Below are 17,001 nucleotides of genomic sequence, written 5' to 3'. Positions count from 1 at the left end.
ATGCTTCCTGGTTTATGTTATTACCTATGCCAGTTCTAGCTAGTAATTAATTAGCAGCCTCCTGAGGCTGACTGTCAGCCCTGTCCTGATTGGATCTTAGTACTATTTAAGGCAGTGAAGTCTGAGCCTCACTGCCAGTTATAGCGTCCAGTTTCCCTGTCGGCTAACCTGCTCCTGTGCTGTTTGGTGAAAGCCTGTTGGATTGACTACTGTGTATGACCCCTGCCTGTACCTTGGACCCTTGCCTACTTGCCTGTGACCCTGACCTTTTGGCATGTTTACCGACTATCCTGCTTGCCTGTGACCCTTGACCTCGGTTATCGTCTGACTATCCGCTGCCTTCTATTCAGCCTCCTGGCCTGCCGCTACGGGCCTATATTACCAACTCACACTACGCCTGGAGTTAAGTCCTGGGGGCATCTTGAGTACCGGTGAGCGTATTAAGCTGTAAGGGAAAGGCGGCTGCTATAGGTGAAGACCTCCGCCATCTGGTTCTGCGAGTTGGTCATCAGACCGTCAGCCTAACACTGCTATTGTAAGTGCAGAGGTCCTGGTGGTAAGAGAATCTGAATTTAAAGAAGCCTTCTCTAAACATTTGGAAGCTTCTTGAATGTGTTCTACAAACACTTCAGTTCTAGGTCTATTTTTCTGTATTTTTTTTTTCCTTGTTTACCCAGGCAGGTTTGAACAAACTTCCCGTTGCCCTATATGCAGACCTAAATATAAAATCACACACTTTATCCATGCTGTCCCGGAGCGAGTCTGCTCAGGGCACCGGGATAGTGGTGGTCCTAGACAGGCAGTGAATAAAAGGGTCTTCTTTGGGAGAATTCTCCCATCCGTTTTGACTAAGCTGCGGGTAAGCGGTAAAAGGATCGAAATTTACCTGTCATCTGGAGCTTTTTGTCCAATTTCTCATATGCCTCTTAAACCATTTTTAAGAGTTGAGGTGATTGTGGGAAACTGAATATCTGCTTCCTCTGCCTTTTGACAAGAGAGAAGTGCAAAGATTGAGTAACCTCTGGTTCCACAAACCCTAAAGTCTGTCTTACCCCCGTACTGTGTGTTCTGGAGGCATCCTACACACAATCAGTGTCCTCCCCTTCAGACTTGTGAATCAACTCCCCATCCTCTTCAGAGGAGAGATCAGAGTAACAAACAATGGTTTGCAATTTTACAATGAGGAGCACTAAGGAGGTAATCTAATGCGGAAGAGACCCTGAGCAGATTCGGCTGAACTTAAAGCTAACCCTGTTTCAGCCTGGGATGGCACCATAGTGACACACCTACCTATATAGTCTGAGTATTTGCATGAGAGAGCTCGACTATGGATAACTAAGGAGTTCTAGCTCAGAACATTTCTTCCATGGCCTCCTGTGCAGCTGCCAAGGAACGCTAATCCGTCCTCCGCCACACAAGGCATTTGCGTCAGACTCTCCACAAAATAATTTAGAATTACATTTGGCTTAGGTATAGTGTTACACAGACTTTCCAGCAGATCCTTAGTCTTGGAAGTGGCTCTCTCAGAGATGCTGGTGAAAATGCAAGTAAACAGACACACACAATCCTCAACTGTTAAAGTGCCTTAGCTCCTGCTTCCACTAACTATACCCCATTGTCGAAGTTTCCCCCCAATGGCAGGAAATACAAAATTAAAAAATACACTCAAGTGGAAGAATGCTTTAACTGGCCAAAATGTCATGGAAATGGTAGAATACTTGCGGAACTTTACCAGCTATAGTTCTATAACAATGCAACTCATCCATATAAATGCCTCTGCTGTATTCAGCAAGTAAAGCTCTACAAACATATGCATTGTTTATTAAGTATGTAATGTGTCAGTCAATGTCCCTTTAGATGTGTGATGCCTTCCGAGTCGAGTTGTCAGATGCTGGTCTGTGGACCACTCTGTCTGTGCCTTGAGTGGGAATGTCAATGACACCTGACCCAGAGAGAGGCGAGACCCAACCCCATGCTTTTTTTGAGGGGTGTACAAAGATGGGATGTGTCACAAGGGGTAGGTAAGTTGCAGAAAGTGAAATGGGTACCCGCTAAATTAAATAAATATGGAGTTGCCCATTACGATTTAGCGGACTCCTGCATTTGGTACAGTAAAATGTCGATGTAAGATGTAGCTACTTGCCATATGCACTAGCATCCTATCAAATAAACTGTGGAAGTGATTAAACGCACAGAAATCTCACAATGTATCCTCATGGAGGTTTGTTTTTTTCGTTTTAATGAAATATGTTCTTTTTGTATTATCTTGCGACTATTACGGTTTGTGGAGAATGCAATAACTGAACTCCTGCCACAACAGATGTGAATCATCACAAGTACCATTAAGAACACACAAACAATTCTGTGCATAAAACAATTCTGTTTATTGATAAACTGATATTTACATCTTATACTGTGTCCTGTGAGATATTAATCTAGACAAATTGGACTTTATAAAGGCATAATGCACATTACGTAATTATTAAAACATATTAGCACCTTAAAATTGTGATAGTGAAAAATCACTTTGGTCCCATGGCATAAAAAAAAAAAAAAAAAAAAAAGTGTAAAATTTACACGATTGTTGGTCAAATCGCCTCCAAAGTAATACTAAACCTTAAATACGAGTTGGTCCAATATAAAAAGTCATCTTGTAAAATTCTGAAATATACATGTGAAGCACACGGACAGAACTGGGTATATGTAACATTGGAGGTAGACTTGCCATGTTACCTGGGTTCAAATTACTGTTGTATGTTATTAGTATTTATTGGCCTTAATAGGACGACAGAAAGAAAATCTGACTCACGGCTTATTCCAGTATCTTTATTACTGATAAGTTCCGCAAAGTTTTATACATCTATATTTATAATTGTCAGTAGTAATGTTTCCATATAAGGCAACTTGCATTTAGGTTTATTAGTAGGGGGGACGGGGGACGACGACAAGTGACCTATATGAGGAGTATTGTCTGTGTGTGAGGACGTATTTTGGTGCTCTGCATTTATATTAGTGACCCACTCGGATTCACAAAACATTTAGGGCTCATTCGCACACATGTGCAGGGATAATAGTTAAAAATGCAGGAAAACGAACATGCACATTATAAAGGATACCTTATTAGCACGTTCTCCATGAGCTTTTCATGTCTTGTGTTTTACCCAGAAAATATCTACTGAAGTTGCGCATGTTAACATATGAGAAATAGGTTGCGCTGCATTATATCATTTTGAATGTATCCAGCGTTGATGAGCCTGAATAACATCATGAAGGGCTGCATCAGAGATGCATACTGTATACTGAGTGCTTGGCAACAGCAGGCCTGAGCCTAGTAGATGTAGGCAAGCGCAGGCAGTTCATCTAAGGTGGACCTGTTGTCTACAGCCAGTGGAGACAGCCAGTGGAGACAGCCATCTTATGGGCTGAATATGAAAGTGCAGCCAGGCAGTTCTTTAGAAACTTCATGCCTCAGTAATGTCACTGGTTGGCAGTGAATTGATAGCCGACAAAATGGCTGCCACTACTGTGTGTATGTGACCGGTAAACGTTATTGGTAAATACTAACTATCCTTTTCAGATGGGTAGGTAAAAATAATTACCACCACCTATATTAAACTGCAATTTCTTTCCATTGTACAATTATGTTGCCTTTTCCTCAGTTTCATTTTCTCATCTGTACACATGTCAAAATAGCGATTAATAATTACTATGTCTGTGGATTTTTAGTCATATTTGCGTATTATTTACGCCTCTCCTGTAGGAGATCCTGGAGGGAAGGTCCAAGGGCCAGTGACAACTCTATTCACATCATCACGGCCCCACCCTCCACATGCGCAATGCCGCTATTTGAGTCATAGCCCAACGGGTGGGCGACATGTTGCAAATAGAATCATCACAGCTCCGCCTGCTTCACAAGAAGAGAGGGCAAGATCCAGGAGGTTGTCCTGCTTTTCTAGGAGTCTCCCAGACATTCCGGGAGGGTTAGAGAAGTATGTTTTTAATGCGCTTTATTGCAATCTGCAGCCCATTCAGACATAACAAAATGCTGGATGTGGCCTACGCAAGCAAAATTCTGCTGAAACTAATAGTAAAAGCTGAACCAGTAGCTCACCTTCGCTATGGTTGATCACTATAAAATATAAGCAATAACTTAGCCCTTTTTGAAGAGAGTTTTGAGATATTTACCAGAAGTATTTTTTTAATTGAAATAATAAATTATGGAACAGAACTTATAGTGGTCAGTTTTAACATACACTGTAGTAGTGACGGAACGGTGCTGCCTTCATGATAAGTCCTCAGACAGGCATGAGATTTACACAGGTACAACATTTTTATCTCTCAATTCTCAATGACAAATCCAGTGTCTGCGCCTATAGAGATATATGCAAACTGAATAAAAAGTCCCTTTAGTTTATAACAATATAAGTACATTAAGAATATAACTAATCACTGCAAAATTCTATATACATATATTTGGTCCTCAGTAAACACAACAGATTAAACACCCACAGACCCTTTGTATAAGTGCTGTACAAGTCAGCAGGACGTGATCTGAAGCTCCCAGTGTTTCCCAGTTGAATGTACGTGTTTAGGAATAGAGAAAGACATTAAGAAGTTTCCTGCTGTTCCGTATTTCACAATCACAGTTGTGTGTTCTAAATAAAATAACTTTTCACACAAGAGCTTGTACAACTCACAAACTGAACAGCCATGGATCAGAGACATTTACATGTATATCTTTCATGTGCAATAGTATCATTGAGATAGCAACTCATTCCTTTAATGGGGTCTTAAAAAAAGGGGGAAAAAAAAAAGTCTATTAAAATGATGCCAGTTCCATTTCTGGGAAATTCATATTTTGAAAGTCCTTAAAAGGAAAATTAGGACAGAACGTTGGACTTGCGCGTGACTTCCAGGATTACTGTACATAAAACATTGCTTATTTTTGCTTGCACCTCTTATGGAACCTCTGGGCTAATTGAATCTGCCCCACTATATGTTCATTTTGGAATTTTTAGAAATGCTTTGTATTAAATGTACGGTTTTGTTATGATGCTCTAGTACTTTAATATCAGTCTGTTTGTACAACCTGCAGGAGTAATAGTGACTCCTCTTACTGTCCTGTAGCCAATAAGCTGCCAAACGGTTCCTCACTGAGATGTATGACTAACGTTACTATTATTGCAACTACATCCATGTGCAACTAATAGACACCTTTCAATCCATCGATAATACTAGAGACTTACACAGCCTGAAGATCTATGGGATCCAGAGCTCCCACTGTAGTGGAAACACTCTACACATGGGAACATTTATGAAAACTGGCGCACATGTAACTGGGAAAAAAAAGATTCTAGAATTGCACTAGACAGAATTGGTTGCTTTGGGTTATAGCTCCTTTATTGCACCAGTTTTCAGAAGTTTCCCCAACAACAAGGTAGAACTTGTCTCACAATGGAAAGGACACACTATAAAAATGAATGGAACACACAATGTAATAGACCTGTAATTACTATTCTCCAATGAGACCACCTTAAATGATAGAGACCAATTTGAGTGTCCTGGATCAATGGGTCAGTAACCTTCACAGTTTCCAACGCTTGTAATATAAAGCTGCGTCTGTGGAATAGTCATATAGTGGTAAATGGTTATTTCCTGATAGAGTCGTTAGAAATCTAGGGGTGGACTGAATACATTTCTTAGGATTACAAAGGATTCCTTAGAATACACAAATGATCCAAATTTGCATATTAAAATTAAGTAGGAGGAGCCTAAAGGTGAGATTCCATCATTTAAATCCTGTTGACCGCATCTCAAAGCATTTGTCCTTACCCGCATCTTGGTAATAACTATAGGATTTGGAATCAAATTTTGGATTTGGTGATCCCTACCGGAAATACTATTTTATTGTGTCAAGTACGATACAAAGTAGTGAACCATGATGACATCTGAATATATTATAATGGTGAAGGAAAGATTTTGCTGTGAGAAATAAGAGATAAATGAATGGTCTGACCTCAGGAAGGGATAGATGGTAGATTTGTATCTATCTGTTACTTTGCACTCCATGAGAGTTTGTAGTGCAAAAGACCGGAGGAAGACAACCTGTGGCTGGTTGTACTACAAGTCCCTGCACACCTTGATAGCCACAGGCTGACCGGGTATAGCTGGAGATTCAGCAGATGGAGGGTTTGTATTAGTAGTTAGTACGTATCTCAGCAGCTTTCTGTGGGGCTCTGAGATGTCGATATGACTGTCCAATACATTGAATGTTTCTAGTGGTTATAAAAGATAAATAATAAAAGACCTCAGGAAGACCTTCCTGGCTATACGGAAATTCTAGCATCCAAACTAAAGTCAAGATACGCAGTATACAGGTTTATTCGATTGGTCTGGTTATTTATTAGCAAATCACACAGAGCTAAACGATTAGTTCCATAAAAAAGTAGAGTTAATTATGTAGAAAAAAAAAAATAATTCCTAAGAGTCATTGACCCGTTATAGCTGCAGGTGAATATACAGTGCATTGCCCTGCAATGTAATTAAGTTCCTCTGAGGTGAAACCTAAGAAGAGAGACACTATAAGCCATTGGTCATATAAAGGCAGGATGGTACAAAAGGTCCCTGGAGGACAAGACTGCAGAAATCTCTAGTGTTCAACAGAAATATCTACATCCGATTGGCAACAAACTTCCTTAATGGAACAATAAATATACATTGGATTCCCAGCAAAACTCAGTCCTCAGGAGTGCTTGAAGGTAGTAAGTGAAGCTGTATGGTAGTCAGATGGCTCTGGGTTTGGGCAGCTCTTCCATCTGCCCTGTTAGCGAAGGTATTCTGCATGGCTGGTCTTCGGCGATCAAAAGCCTTCATACTTTGCAGTACTCCATGGCTCATTCAGCAAAGAAGTGCACGAAAGATACAGGAAAGGCTCCTCGTCGTGATGGTTCTCCATCTATGTGTCCAATCTGAGATATATTCATCAATAATGGAGATGTTAGTACAAGTCAGTAAGCCATAAAACACACAAAGAGCTATCTCGCAACTCCACAATAACAAGAAACTTGAAATTTTCCATTTTTGTCCCATTGCATGGAGGATCAAATGCTTTCATGATGGATTATATGTAACTTACATTCCAAAGAAAACATCATTATTTATTTTACATATCGTCAAAAGAACATGAGATTGTGGCTTTAATTTCAAAAGCCCGAACCAATGTGATGAGATTTGGTACTAGTTTTCATTATACAAGTTCTACAAAAGATCTAGAAAGTGAACCATGGTTATTGTTTCCAAAGGAATACCAACATTCCCACTAAATCCAGGCATTATTCTCCACCCACCACAAGAACCAAGATGCCTTCTTATCTGTCCATCAGAATCACAGAACCTCTCTTTCACTCACCTAGGTCCTCATCTCCATCTTCTACAGTCCTAGAACCCCCCCCATTCATCCAGTACTTCTGGTCCTCATCTCTAGCTATGACAAACACAGCATCCCTCCAACACCTAGTACTCCTGGTCATCTTTATCTACACCAGGCCTGTCCAACCTGCGGGCCTCCAGATGTTTGTGAAACTACAAGTCCCAGCATGCCCTTCCAGCTATCAACAGGTTGTCTACTGGCAAAGCATGCTGGGGCTTGTAGTTTCACAACACCTGGAGGGCCGCAGGTTGGACAGGCCTGATCTACTCATTAATCCAGTACGTCTGGTCCTCCAACACATCCATCAAATTCACAGAGAAACTCGCTCATCCAGTATCCTTGACCTGACAAAAGATAGAGAGCCACTCAAACACCCGCACAATATGCTTGTACCACTTCCTGAACTACAACAAATGATGGAGTTACCCATCACTCCTGGTGCTCTGCTCTATCCACCCAAACAACAAAGACCATACATTCCCACCACTTCTGGTGCTCTGCACTATCCACCAAAACAACAAAGACCATACATTCCCGCCACTTATGGTGCTCTGCACTATCCACCCAAACAACAAAGACCATACATTCCCACCACTTCTGGTGCTCTGCACTATCCACCAAAACAACAAAGACCATACATTCCCGCCACTCCTGGTGCTCTGCTCTATCCACCAAAACAACAAAGACCATACATTCCCACCACTTCTGGTGCTCTGCACTATCCACGAAAACAACAAAGACCATACATTCCCGCCACTTCTGGTGCTCTGCACTATCCACCAAAACAACAAAGACCATACATTCCCGCCACTTCTGGTGCTCTGCACTATCCACCAAAACAACAAAGACCATACATTCCCACCACTTCTGGTGCTCTGCACTATGCACGAAAACAACAAAGACCATACATTCCCACCACTTCTGGTGCTCTGCACTATCCATCCAAACAACAAAGACCATACATTCCCGCCACTTCTGGTGCTCTGCACTATCCAACAAAAACCATACACCACTTCTGGAGGTCAACTATTTACAATCAAGGAGCTAATCCTCCACTAACCACTTATTGTTCACTTCTCTATCCACAGCCTCAGACCCTTCACTCATCCATTGTGCTTGGTCCTACTCATTTCCAAAACAATTACAGACCCTCTCAATCAACAAGCTTGTTACTTTACCTATCCGCAACTGGAGAACTTATTAACGTGCATATGGTGGTCTCTAATGAACAATTACACCAAACCTCATTCAACAACCATTCTCTGCCCCTTCTCCAATCACAATCAAATAGATCCTCACTAAGTCACCACTAACGGTCTGCCGGACACAATTACAACACCTTTCATTCAACCACCAATATTTATCATGTCCACGACAGTATTGACACATATCGCTCATCAACCAATTTGTGTTCTCGATCAAGAATTACAGATTTCCTTATTCACCTACCAGGATCAAAGATGTACTTACCCACCACTCTTGGTCCTCTTCTCCATCTACCACAATGATTTCCCCCTCTGTAAACGTTAGTTCATCAGGGTTATCTGCCAAACAGTTATATATTGCTTTCACCCTCTTCGGCTTTACCTTTGCCTGCAGGTCAACATAAACAACACTTTACAATTAATGACATTTCAAACTGAAATATACGATACACAAATCTGGTTCTGTAAACCATCTCACTTTAGAATCTGAATAATCATCTCCAATGTTGTTCCTTTCTAACACACCAAACCACATCCTAGTGTAGAGCATGCTTAGTGCACATCTCAGCTGATAAGTCACAAACTAATGCATGTCAACTACAGTGTAAATATCTAAAGCTCAGAAGATATTCGGGACAAAATCTACATGACATTATCAAAGGGCTGGAATGTTATATTAATGAGTATGAGCATGGACAGTCCTCTAGATATGTTTATATGTCTTACAATATAAAAACCCACACTTGCCCTCTGCCTTTTACAAGACTTATTATACTAAATGTGCAATCAATATCACCAGAAGCTCTAATAATGCAAATTAGGAAGAATATAAAATACAAGAACATGTTGTGTGAGGAGGAGGATTTTCATTGTACAAATAACATAAGCAGACCTTAGTTATGCCTGAGAAAGGCCCGGTCAGCACTGCTCTAAGTCATACTAAGCTGATTTTCCAGACCTACTTGAAGCCTAGGACTGGGCCCAGGGACATCAATAAAGAGCTTTCAGAATGGTCAATGGACAGTATCACACAGCACAATAATTGTGTGCTTCATATATGGCACAATACGGATACTTGCCAGCTGGGATTTCCGTGGCATAGGTGCGGGCGGCTGCAAAGGCACTGGGGCACCAGGCTTAGGTCCAGGCTGAGAAGACTCAGGTTGAGAGTCTCCAGAAGCTGTAGAGAAGAGTCACAGGCAATAATAAAATATAGTTCAGTAAGAAAGCAATGAGTTATGTACATTTCTCTGCCCTTAAATTGCAATTCTCCCTGGTTGTCGGGTGGTCTGGGAAAAGCGGTTTTATTTCTTCCTTTATCTGTATTATATACTAGAAATTGTGACAAAGTGGAAGTGGGTTAGTGTGCAACTTGCATAGAAGTCTATGGGTGCTCAGGTGTCCTCCCATGGGGCATACTGATCATTACTGATCAGACATGTGTGTATGTTTATGTGCCTGTGGTAGGGAAATTGGATTGTAAGTCCTCTGACTGTACAGTGCCTCTGATGGAGCTATATAAAGGAGGATGGTAATAACATTGTCATGACCATGCCACTAATTGTGTCAGCAGACGACTCCGATGACCATTATAAGATCTTGTTCTTCCTTTCTCATATATGGTTAATTCCTCAGATATTATGATAAGTTTATTCATTACTCTCAGCAATTGTCATGTTGTTGGGCCATGGCTGTGTTAGCAGATACGCAGCTTGCTGTCATGTCCACAGCAGTCACTGTTGTACATCATCAGTTGTACAGACAGTGAAATAACTTTCATTCATAGTAGGCGAAGAAGACGTTTCTGTGAGTCCTAGGACTGAATGTTGCAGACACCAGAACTCACCAGGAGGATGTAACGCTGAATGGGCTGCAGGCTGTGGCTTGGTCATTGGAGCAGGTTTCTCTGCCCTGATGAATGACAAACATCCACATTTTAATTAAAATATTGAAATGCGATTAGAAATAAAAAAAGACAAAGGAAAATGCTCTGAGCTTGTTAACCATCTACGTGCCATATGCTTTAACATAAGGCTAAAAAGAAAAAAACATATTTAAATATAAAACACATCCCAAACTGCCCCTGACCTCAGTCCAGTCTTAGCAGAAGACTGAATGTCCAAAATGAAGAGAATATTTCACACCTACATTGCTGACATGAGCTGGTGTCCTTCTCCCCATACAGATGGAATAATTACATGACCAATACCAGCTGGAGAAGACGAGAGGACTACGGTTATACTCACCCTGGAAGTGGCTTCTTCTGCATTACCCTGCTGGGGGGCTGTGGTGGGATGGGCGGAGGGACTGGTTTGTTTTGTGGTACCAGAGGAGGTTGGCTCTGTTTGGAGTGCTGGCTTAAAGCTTCCATGACGCTGGCTGTTTTTGCCACAGGAGCTGGAGGGGGGTCTGAAACGAAAGTTAAAAACTTGAAACACTGGTCTCCAGACCAGGAAACATAGAACACTGGAGATGTAGACAAGGTGGAAATTACCAGGACAAAACATGTGACTGTTGACCAAGATATATTCAAGTGTGTAATACATGAATAATGGAAAAAGCATATGGGTTAAATGGATATTCAGTGAAAAGCAGTAATGAGTCATGCAGATAGAGCAGAATATGAGGAACAACACATCGTTATCATAGGAAAGAACTGTCAATTTTGTATCTAGACCCAACTATAGTGGTACAGGCTGGACAATCCTGGAAAGGGGGAGGAGTTGGCCTACTGATGAATAATACTGCAGAGGTGACCCTAACACTTCTATCTCATTAACAATCGCCTTCTTACGACTGGACGGTGCCCTGCCAATGGTCATTTGACTGCAGGGAATCACTGTAAGCTACTTGTCTCTTCCGGCCTGTGGGACTACGTAAAACTAGCTGCTTGCTGTTTCCCCATATTGGGACACATCTGGCTTGGTAGTGGAGGGCACAAGTCATCTATATGGGGTAACTGGCATCATTAGAGAGACAGAAGTTACAGTAGGAGACACATAGCTAGAATGGTGCCATGTATGTGCAGCCACAGTCTGTAAGTGTAGCCCAGCCCATAGTGGTTCCTCCATTATGTGTAGGAAAGGAAACCTCTTTACAGTCTCTGCCACTGTACAAACACTGTTTTAAAGCTGGTGATCACTAGAACGCCACTAGAGGTACAAGGGAGGAGTGAGGCTCACATAAAGTTAGGTAACACACACAACAGTATGATGCAGTGGATGATCTCAAAATATGGCATGGTGCAGATGAGTAGATGACAGGAGGTCACGTACTTGTGGCTGTAGAGGTTACACGCATTGGTGGCACAGGGGGATGAATAGCTGGTGGGTCAGATGAGGACCTCTGTCTGCTGCCACTCTCATGTCCTAGTGGATGGGGTTTCCACGCTGGGGTATTTGAAGGGGTGATGTGTATACTATTGCCAAATATAGTCGACTGAACTAGAGAGGACAAAAATTAAGAGGATGGAGGAAATATTCCTTTATATCACACACAAACTCAAATCAGTATCTAGGGGTAAATGTATTAAGTAGCGATTCTAGCAAATCGGCCTGCATGATTTAAAAGTTTTGCCTTTAAACCCATTGGCGTTTTAGATTATGCCTGCAAAGTCGCTGAATATCGGCGATGTGCTACAATCGCTACTTAATACATTTACCCTCTGGAGTGCTCTGTTGTGCAGTAAGCCAAGACTGGCCCCACAATTACAACTTTATTTTATTATTATTTATATATCTATGGTGTATGACCCTGGGTGAGGATCACCATATATTACGTACTATATATACAGTACAGATGATTGACAAAAAAAAATAAAAATGGAAACCCTAACATAATGTCACTTCACATTTAGGGCCACCATTATCAACTAGAAATCACTGAAATGACCCCTGGTTGTTGGTGCTGGAATATACTATCTCAGAGGACACTCCAGAATATCTCAAAAGCTTCACTGGCTTCAGATCTGGTAAACGGAGGTGCCATGAAACATAGAGGAAATCAGTGCTCTGCTTAAACCATAAAGGCAACTACACAAGCTACAATCACTCAGTATGGACTAGGAATGACCTTGCTGCAAGGGAACAACTGCAGCCATATCATGCCAAGACAATGTGTCCTACAACACTACGGAACACCAGAAACCTTCAGGAACAAATACTCAGAGCTGTAGAGAAGTTTAGGTTCATATCTCCTTACACAACTGCTTGGTAGTCCACAACCTCTGCTCTGCTCCCCACTGAACTTACAGAAGTGCACTGCAAGGTGTGATAAGTGGTTACTCCGCTAGTATATTCTGCTGTGTGGAGTTCTCATTAGACAGTTTAGGATTAAAGCTCACACTTTCAGAGTGTGTTACCGCCTCTTACGATACAATCCTTTGAAGGTGTGTGAGACTACGAGGTACTTGGAGATTCTCTTTGTATTGATTAAACCTTCTGCTACCACTGCACCTAAACCAAGTCTGCATTTCCACTCAAAAAATATGAGTGGTATGGGAAGAATCTAAAGTTTAAATCCAAGTCATCCAGCAATACTCTGTAGGTCAATACAGAGAACTCAGATTGTAAGTCACAGAAATCTTCTGCTGGTTGTTGATGATGCTTTTGCCTCAGAGGTTCATGCTGACATCACCTTAGACAATATCCCTTATGAAACATTAGCAACGTGAGCTGTCTTGGTCACTGAAGCTCCTACCAAATGCACCACAACAGTCATCCCTCTTTCAATGTCACCGAGGTCTCCTCTTGCAGTCATGCTGGTCATTATTATAAGCAACCAGAACAGTACAACACTTTTATACATGAACCTGACCGTCCCGGGATGTTATCTGCCTAATTAAAGCCAGTTTTTAATAATCTTGGTGTCCCTTATTTACCTAGGTGTTTCCATGTCTTGTCCACTAACTGTATGTTAAGCTACAATAGGATTGTAGTCAGCAGCACCCCTCTACTTAGTTCAACTATGAATACTATATTAGAACCATATATAATAATGCCATTCAGGATGGTGTTACTATATAATGCAGAAAACCTGCAAACAGAAAGAGGGAAATTACATTTATGACAGTAATGAAACTATTATAATATACCTGTACTTCTACCACAAACTCCAAATGTATAAAAAAAAACGTCTTTGATATTCAAGTGTGCAAGAACAGGGTCTATTTACATTGTAGTGTTGGCCACTGAAGCGTTACACACAGCTAGCACTCATTAATACCTCTTGTACAATGTGCTGTCGGAGGGATCATTGATCCCTATGAAAACCATTATTGCTCTCTCACAGCACAGTTTTGCTATATTAGAAGATATGAACAGACACAGGATTTTTATACCTATGTTAAGTCTATTTCTCTGATTCCACTTGCACCACTGGCCTTGGGCATAGAGGGCGCTCCTGCTGTTGGAGGCACTAATTCTTAACTGTAAAAGAGTTTGAATTCAAGGCTCCTCCCCTCCTATATCCCTCTCCACCAATAGCAAAACTATATACCATAACAAAACCCATACCATAGGATTGGAATAACAAATCACAAACAAGAGTGTCCCCCAAATGGATTTAACATAAGTAAAATTCTCTTTTCACTTTCTTCCGCTTTGGAGGACACTGCCGACCTTGGGTCAAATCTAAAGTTGCCTCTAGGGAAGGATAATGTCAGACACACAACATGTATTGTCCAAAGCTGCTTCCTTTGGATACAAAGCCATTGAACCAGTAGAGTTGGTTAAAAGTATGGACAAAAGTATGGCTAGAGGGCCAGGTTGCTGGCTGACAACTGTTCAACTGAATAGTTGCCACAATGCCCAGCGGGCATTGACCGATCTTGGTAGAGTGGGCTGTAATGTTATTGGGAACCAGTGTTCCCTCTGAGATATAAATATGTCGGATTATGGCTTTAATCCACTGTCCAATCCAACTGTTACCAGCTATCCTCTCTTGTGCGCATCACAAAGAACTAGGAGGCCATTGTTCCTACGCAAGGATAACAATTTACCTACACAAACAGGTGGAGAGATGCTTTACATCCCGAAGCTAAACCTTGTCCTAGGGCAGGGATAACAATATCTTGGTTCAAATTAAATTTTTACACCACTTTAGGCTGGAACAAAGGCTTGGTGTAATTGTGAAAGACCAGACATGGTGACTTGCAAGGATAGCAAATTTTGACACTCTTTTTGCTGAAGCATTAGTCAGTAAAAATGACACCCCACATATTAACATATTCAATGGTGGTCTCTGTAGAGTAGAAAGAACAAAGTTTAGGCCCAATGGAACTAAAAGTGGAATATAGAATGGTAGTATGTGAAGAACCCCTTGAAGAAAGTTCTGAATCTCGGGAAAATTAGGCAATTTTTTTGGATGAAGAGAGGGGCCCAAAACCTGGACTTTAAGAGAGGCCAATTTAAGGTCACTGTCCAGGCCATCTAAGAAGGACAAAAGGCATGCCAAGTTAAAGGAAGAAGTTTGTATTCCTTTATGCTCACACCAGACTATATAGGCTCTCCACATTCTGTGGTAATATTTTGAGGAGACTGTTGTCTTGACCTTGATCATGGTCTGAATGACCTTCTAAGGTAGTCCCTTAGTTCTCAGAATCATGGCCCCCAACAGCGACACTATTGAAGCCAGCCATGTCAAGTCTTGGTGGTAAAATGGGCCCTTCAGGTCTTCTCTTAGAGGTAGCCTCCACTTTGGTTCTGTCGCCATGATTAAAATGTAGGCACATCATGATAATCTCAGCACCTCTAGTGCTAACAGATGGGGCACCATCTCTTTTGTCCTTCTTTAATACCCAAGGAACCTATGGTATCGGTGGTGGTGGTAGGGGGGGGGGGGGGGGTAGGAGATACACTAGTGTTACTTTAATGGGATAGTCATGGCATCCACTAAGAACACCTTTGGATCCCTTGTTCTTGCACAGTACCGAGCCACCTTGTTGTGATTCAGACAAGAGGACATCATGTCAGCCTCCAGTTGACCCCACCTACCCACAAGAAGGTTAAGGACCTCCAGATGGACAGACCATTCCCCCTTGATGAATGTTATGCTGGCTCAGGAAATCTGCTTCTCTATATTTCACCCCCAGAACAAATACTGCAGAGGCTGTTGTGACATACCGTTCCATCCAGCACAAGATCTTGGGGGGACAAGGAACCATCCTTAACCAGAGGTATCTACAAATCCTGAATATTAAGGTCTTGTTGAGCCACTAACACCAGTTCCTCGACTCCCTGTCTGATAGAGGAGTCATTCTTGCATCCTTTCTGGTCCTCATAGATTGAGTCCCCTGGAATATCAACTTCCTCCATAGCGGATGTGGTTCCAATTCGGAATCCCCTAAGAAGTGGATCTGGCAGACGCTTATGAGGCTTGTTGGTTGACGAGGATCTCCAACAACCTCTCCAGCGAGGAGGACACACATGCCAACTCACATACTGACTTTTATTTGGCAGAGGTCCTGCGCCGTCTTCTGATGCAGGACTCTGGAGCCAGGGTGGTCCGCTGTTAACCCCGTCCTAGCCTGTCAGAGGAAGAGACTGGGGCTGTAGTGTCTTGCTGCCTCAACTCCCAGAGTGTGGTCTGGTGAAGCAGATTGCTAAAATCTCTCCTTACCACTGGGTTCCTGGTCAGATTATCCCCAGCTGACCCCTCTGGGACACCATTTAAAGGAGGCGGCGGAAACAGCAGAAAGGCGTCAAAGTGGTGCTTATGCTGGCACTCAATACAGCGGCGTTCTGGCTATAAGTGAAAATTAAACAAACATTTTCCATGCTGCCCAGCAGCTCAAAAAAGGTGCCCTACTCCAAAGGGAATGAATTAAAAAACTGACGGCGTGATATAGTGGTATAATAGAGGAAGAGCCTTGAATTCAAACAGTTTTACAAGAATTAGGGCATATTCCACCACCAGCGCTCTCCATACCCAAGGTCAATAGAGGAATTATATATAATAACTGTGGCTACATCTGTACCTCTGAATAAGTGGGAGGGTGGTGAGCATTTCAAATTGCCTTTTATTATAGTGGAGTTTAAGATTTTGGAACCTATGTAAGGATCACAATATGTTATTCACAATAAACATAAACCATAGATAATAACATCTCCCTTAGGACTATGCCATATGTGTCTACAGACAGGGTAGAAATGTGGAGAGATCCAACTTTCTGGGCGACATCCAAGTATCTCCTCTGCATTTGGTCTGGAACTGCCTCAGGGGCAATTCGCCCATTCGAAAGACATCAGCAAATATGAATTCCTGGAGTAGCACAGATTGCCACCCTCTGACGTACACCATGCTTACATCTATGCCACAGGAGAATACATCATACAATGCTGGCGGAAGCAGTAAGATAAATGTACTTTG

The 17,001-nt window shown here is 41.9% G+C and overlaps 1 protein-coding gene across 2 annotated transcripts in view; it reads right to left on the bottom strand.

Annotated features, from left to right (window-relative positions):
• Positions 1-2,360: 2,360 nt before the first annotated feature.
• Positions 2,361-17,001, bottom strand: part of ASAP2 (ArfGAP with SH3 domain, ankyrin repeat and PH domain 2) — a 134,834-nt gene continuing 120,193 nt past the window's right edge. Inside the window, exons 23-28 of one of the 2 annotated variants that reach the window (XM_075201456.1) lie at positions 11,910-12,077; positions 10,881-11,043; positions 10,481-10,545; positions 9,714-9,814; positions 8,900-9,022; positions 2,361-6,968 (exon numbers count right to left, since the gene is read on the bottom strand). In XM_075201456.1, the coding sequence (XP_075057557.1) occupies positions 6,894-6,968; positions 8,900-9,022; positions 9,714-9,814; positions 10,481-10,545; positions 10,881-11,043; positions 11,910-12,077 (695 nt within the window). In that variant the 3' untranslated portion in view covers positions 2,361-6,893. The remainder of the gene's footprint in view (positions 6,969-8,899; positions 9,023-9,713; positions 9,815-10,480; positions 10,546-10,880; positions 11,044-11,909; positions 12,078-17,001) is intronic. The other variant, XM_075201457.1, reaches the window with a different exon arrangement.

Source organism: Mixophyes fleayi, chromosome 3 (genome assembly GCF_038048845.1).
Source record: "Mixophyes fleayi isolate aMixFle1 chromosome 3, aMixFle1.hap1, whole genome shotgun sequence".
In the NCBI taxonomy this organism is placed as follows: domain Eukaryota; kingdom Metazoa; phylum Chordata; class Amphibia; order Anura; family Limnodynastidae; genus Mixophyes; species Mixophyes fleayi.
This window is presented reverse-complemented; position numbering and strand designations above follow the sequence as displayed.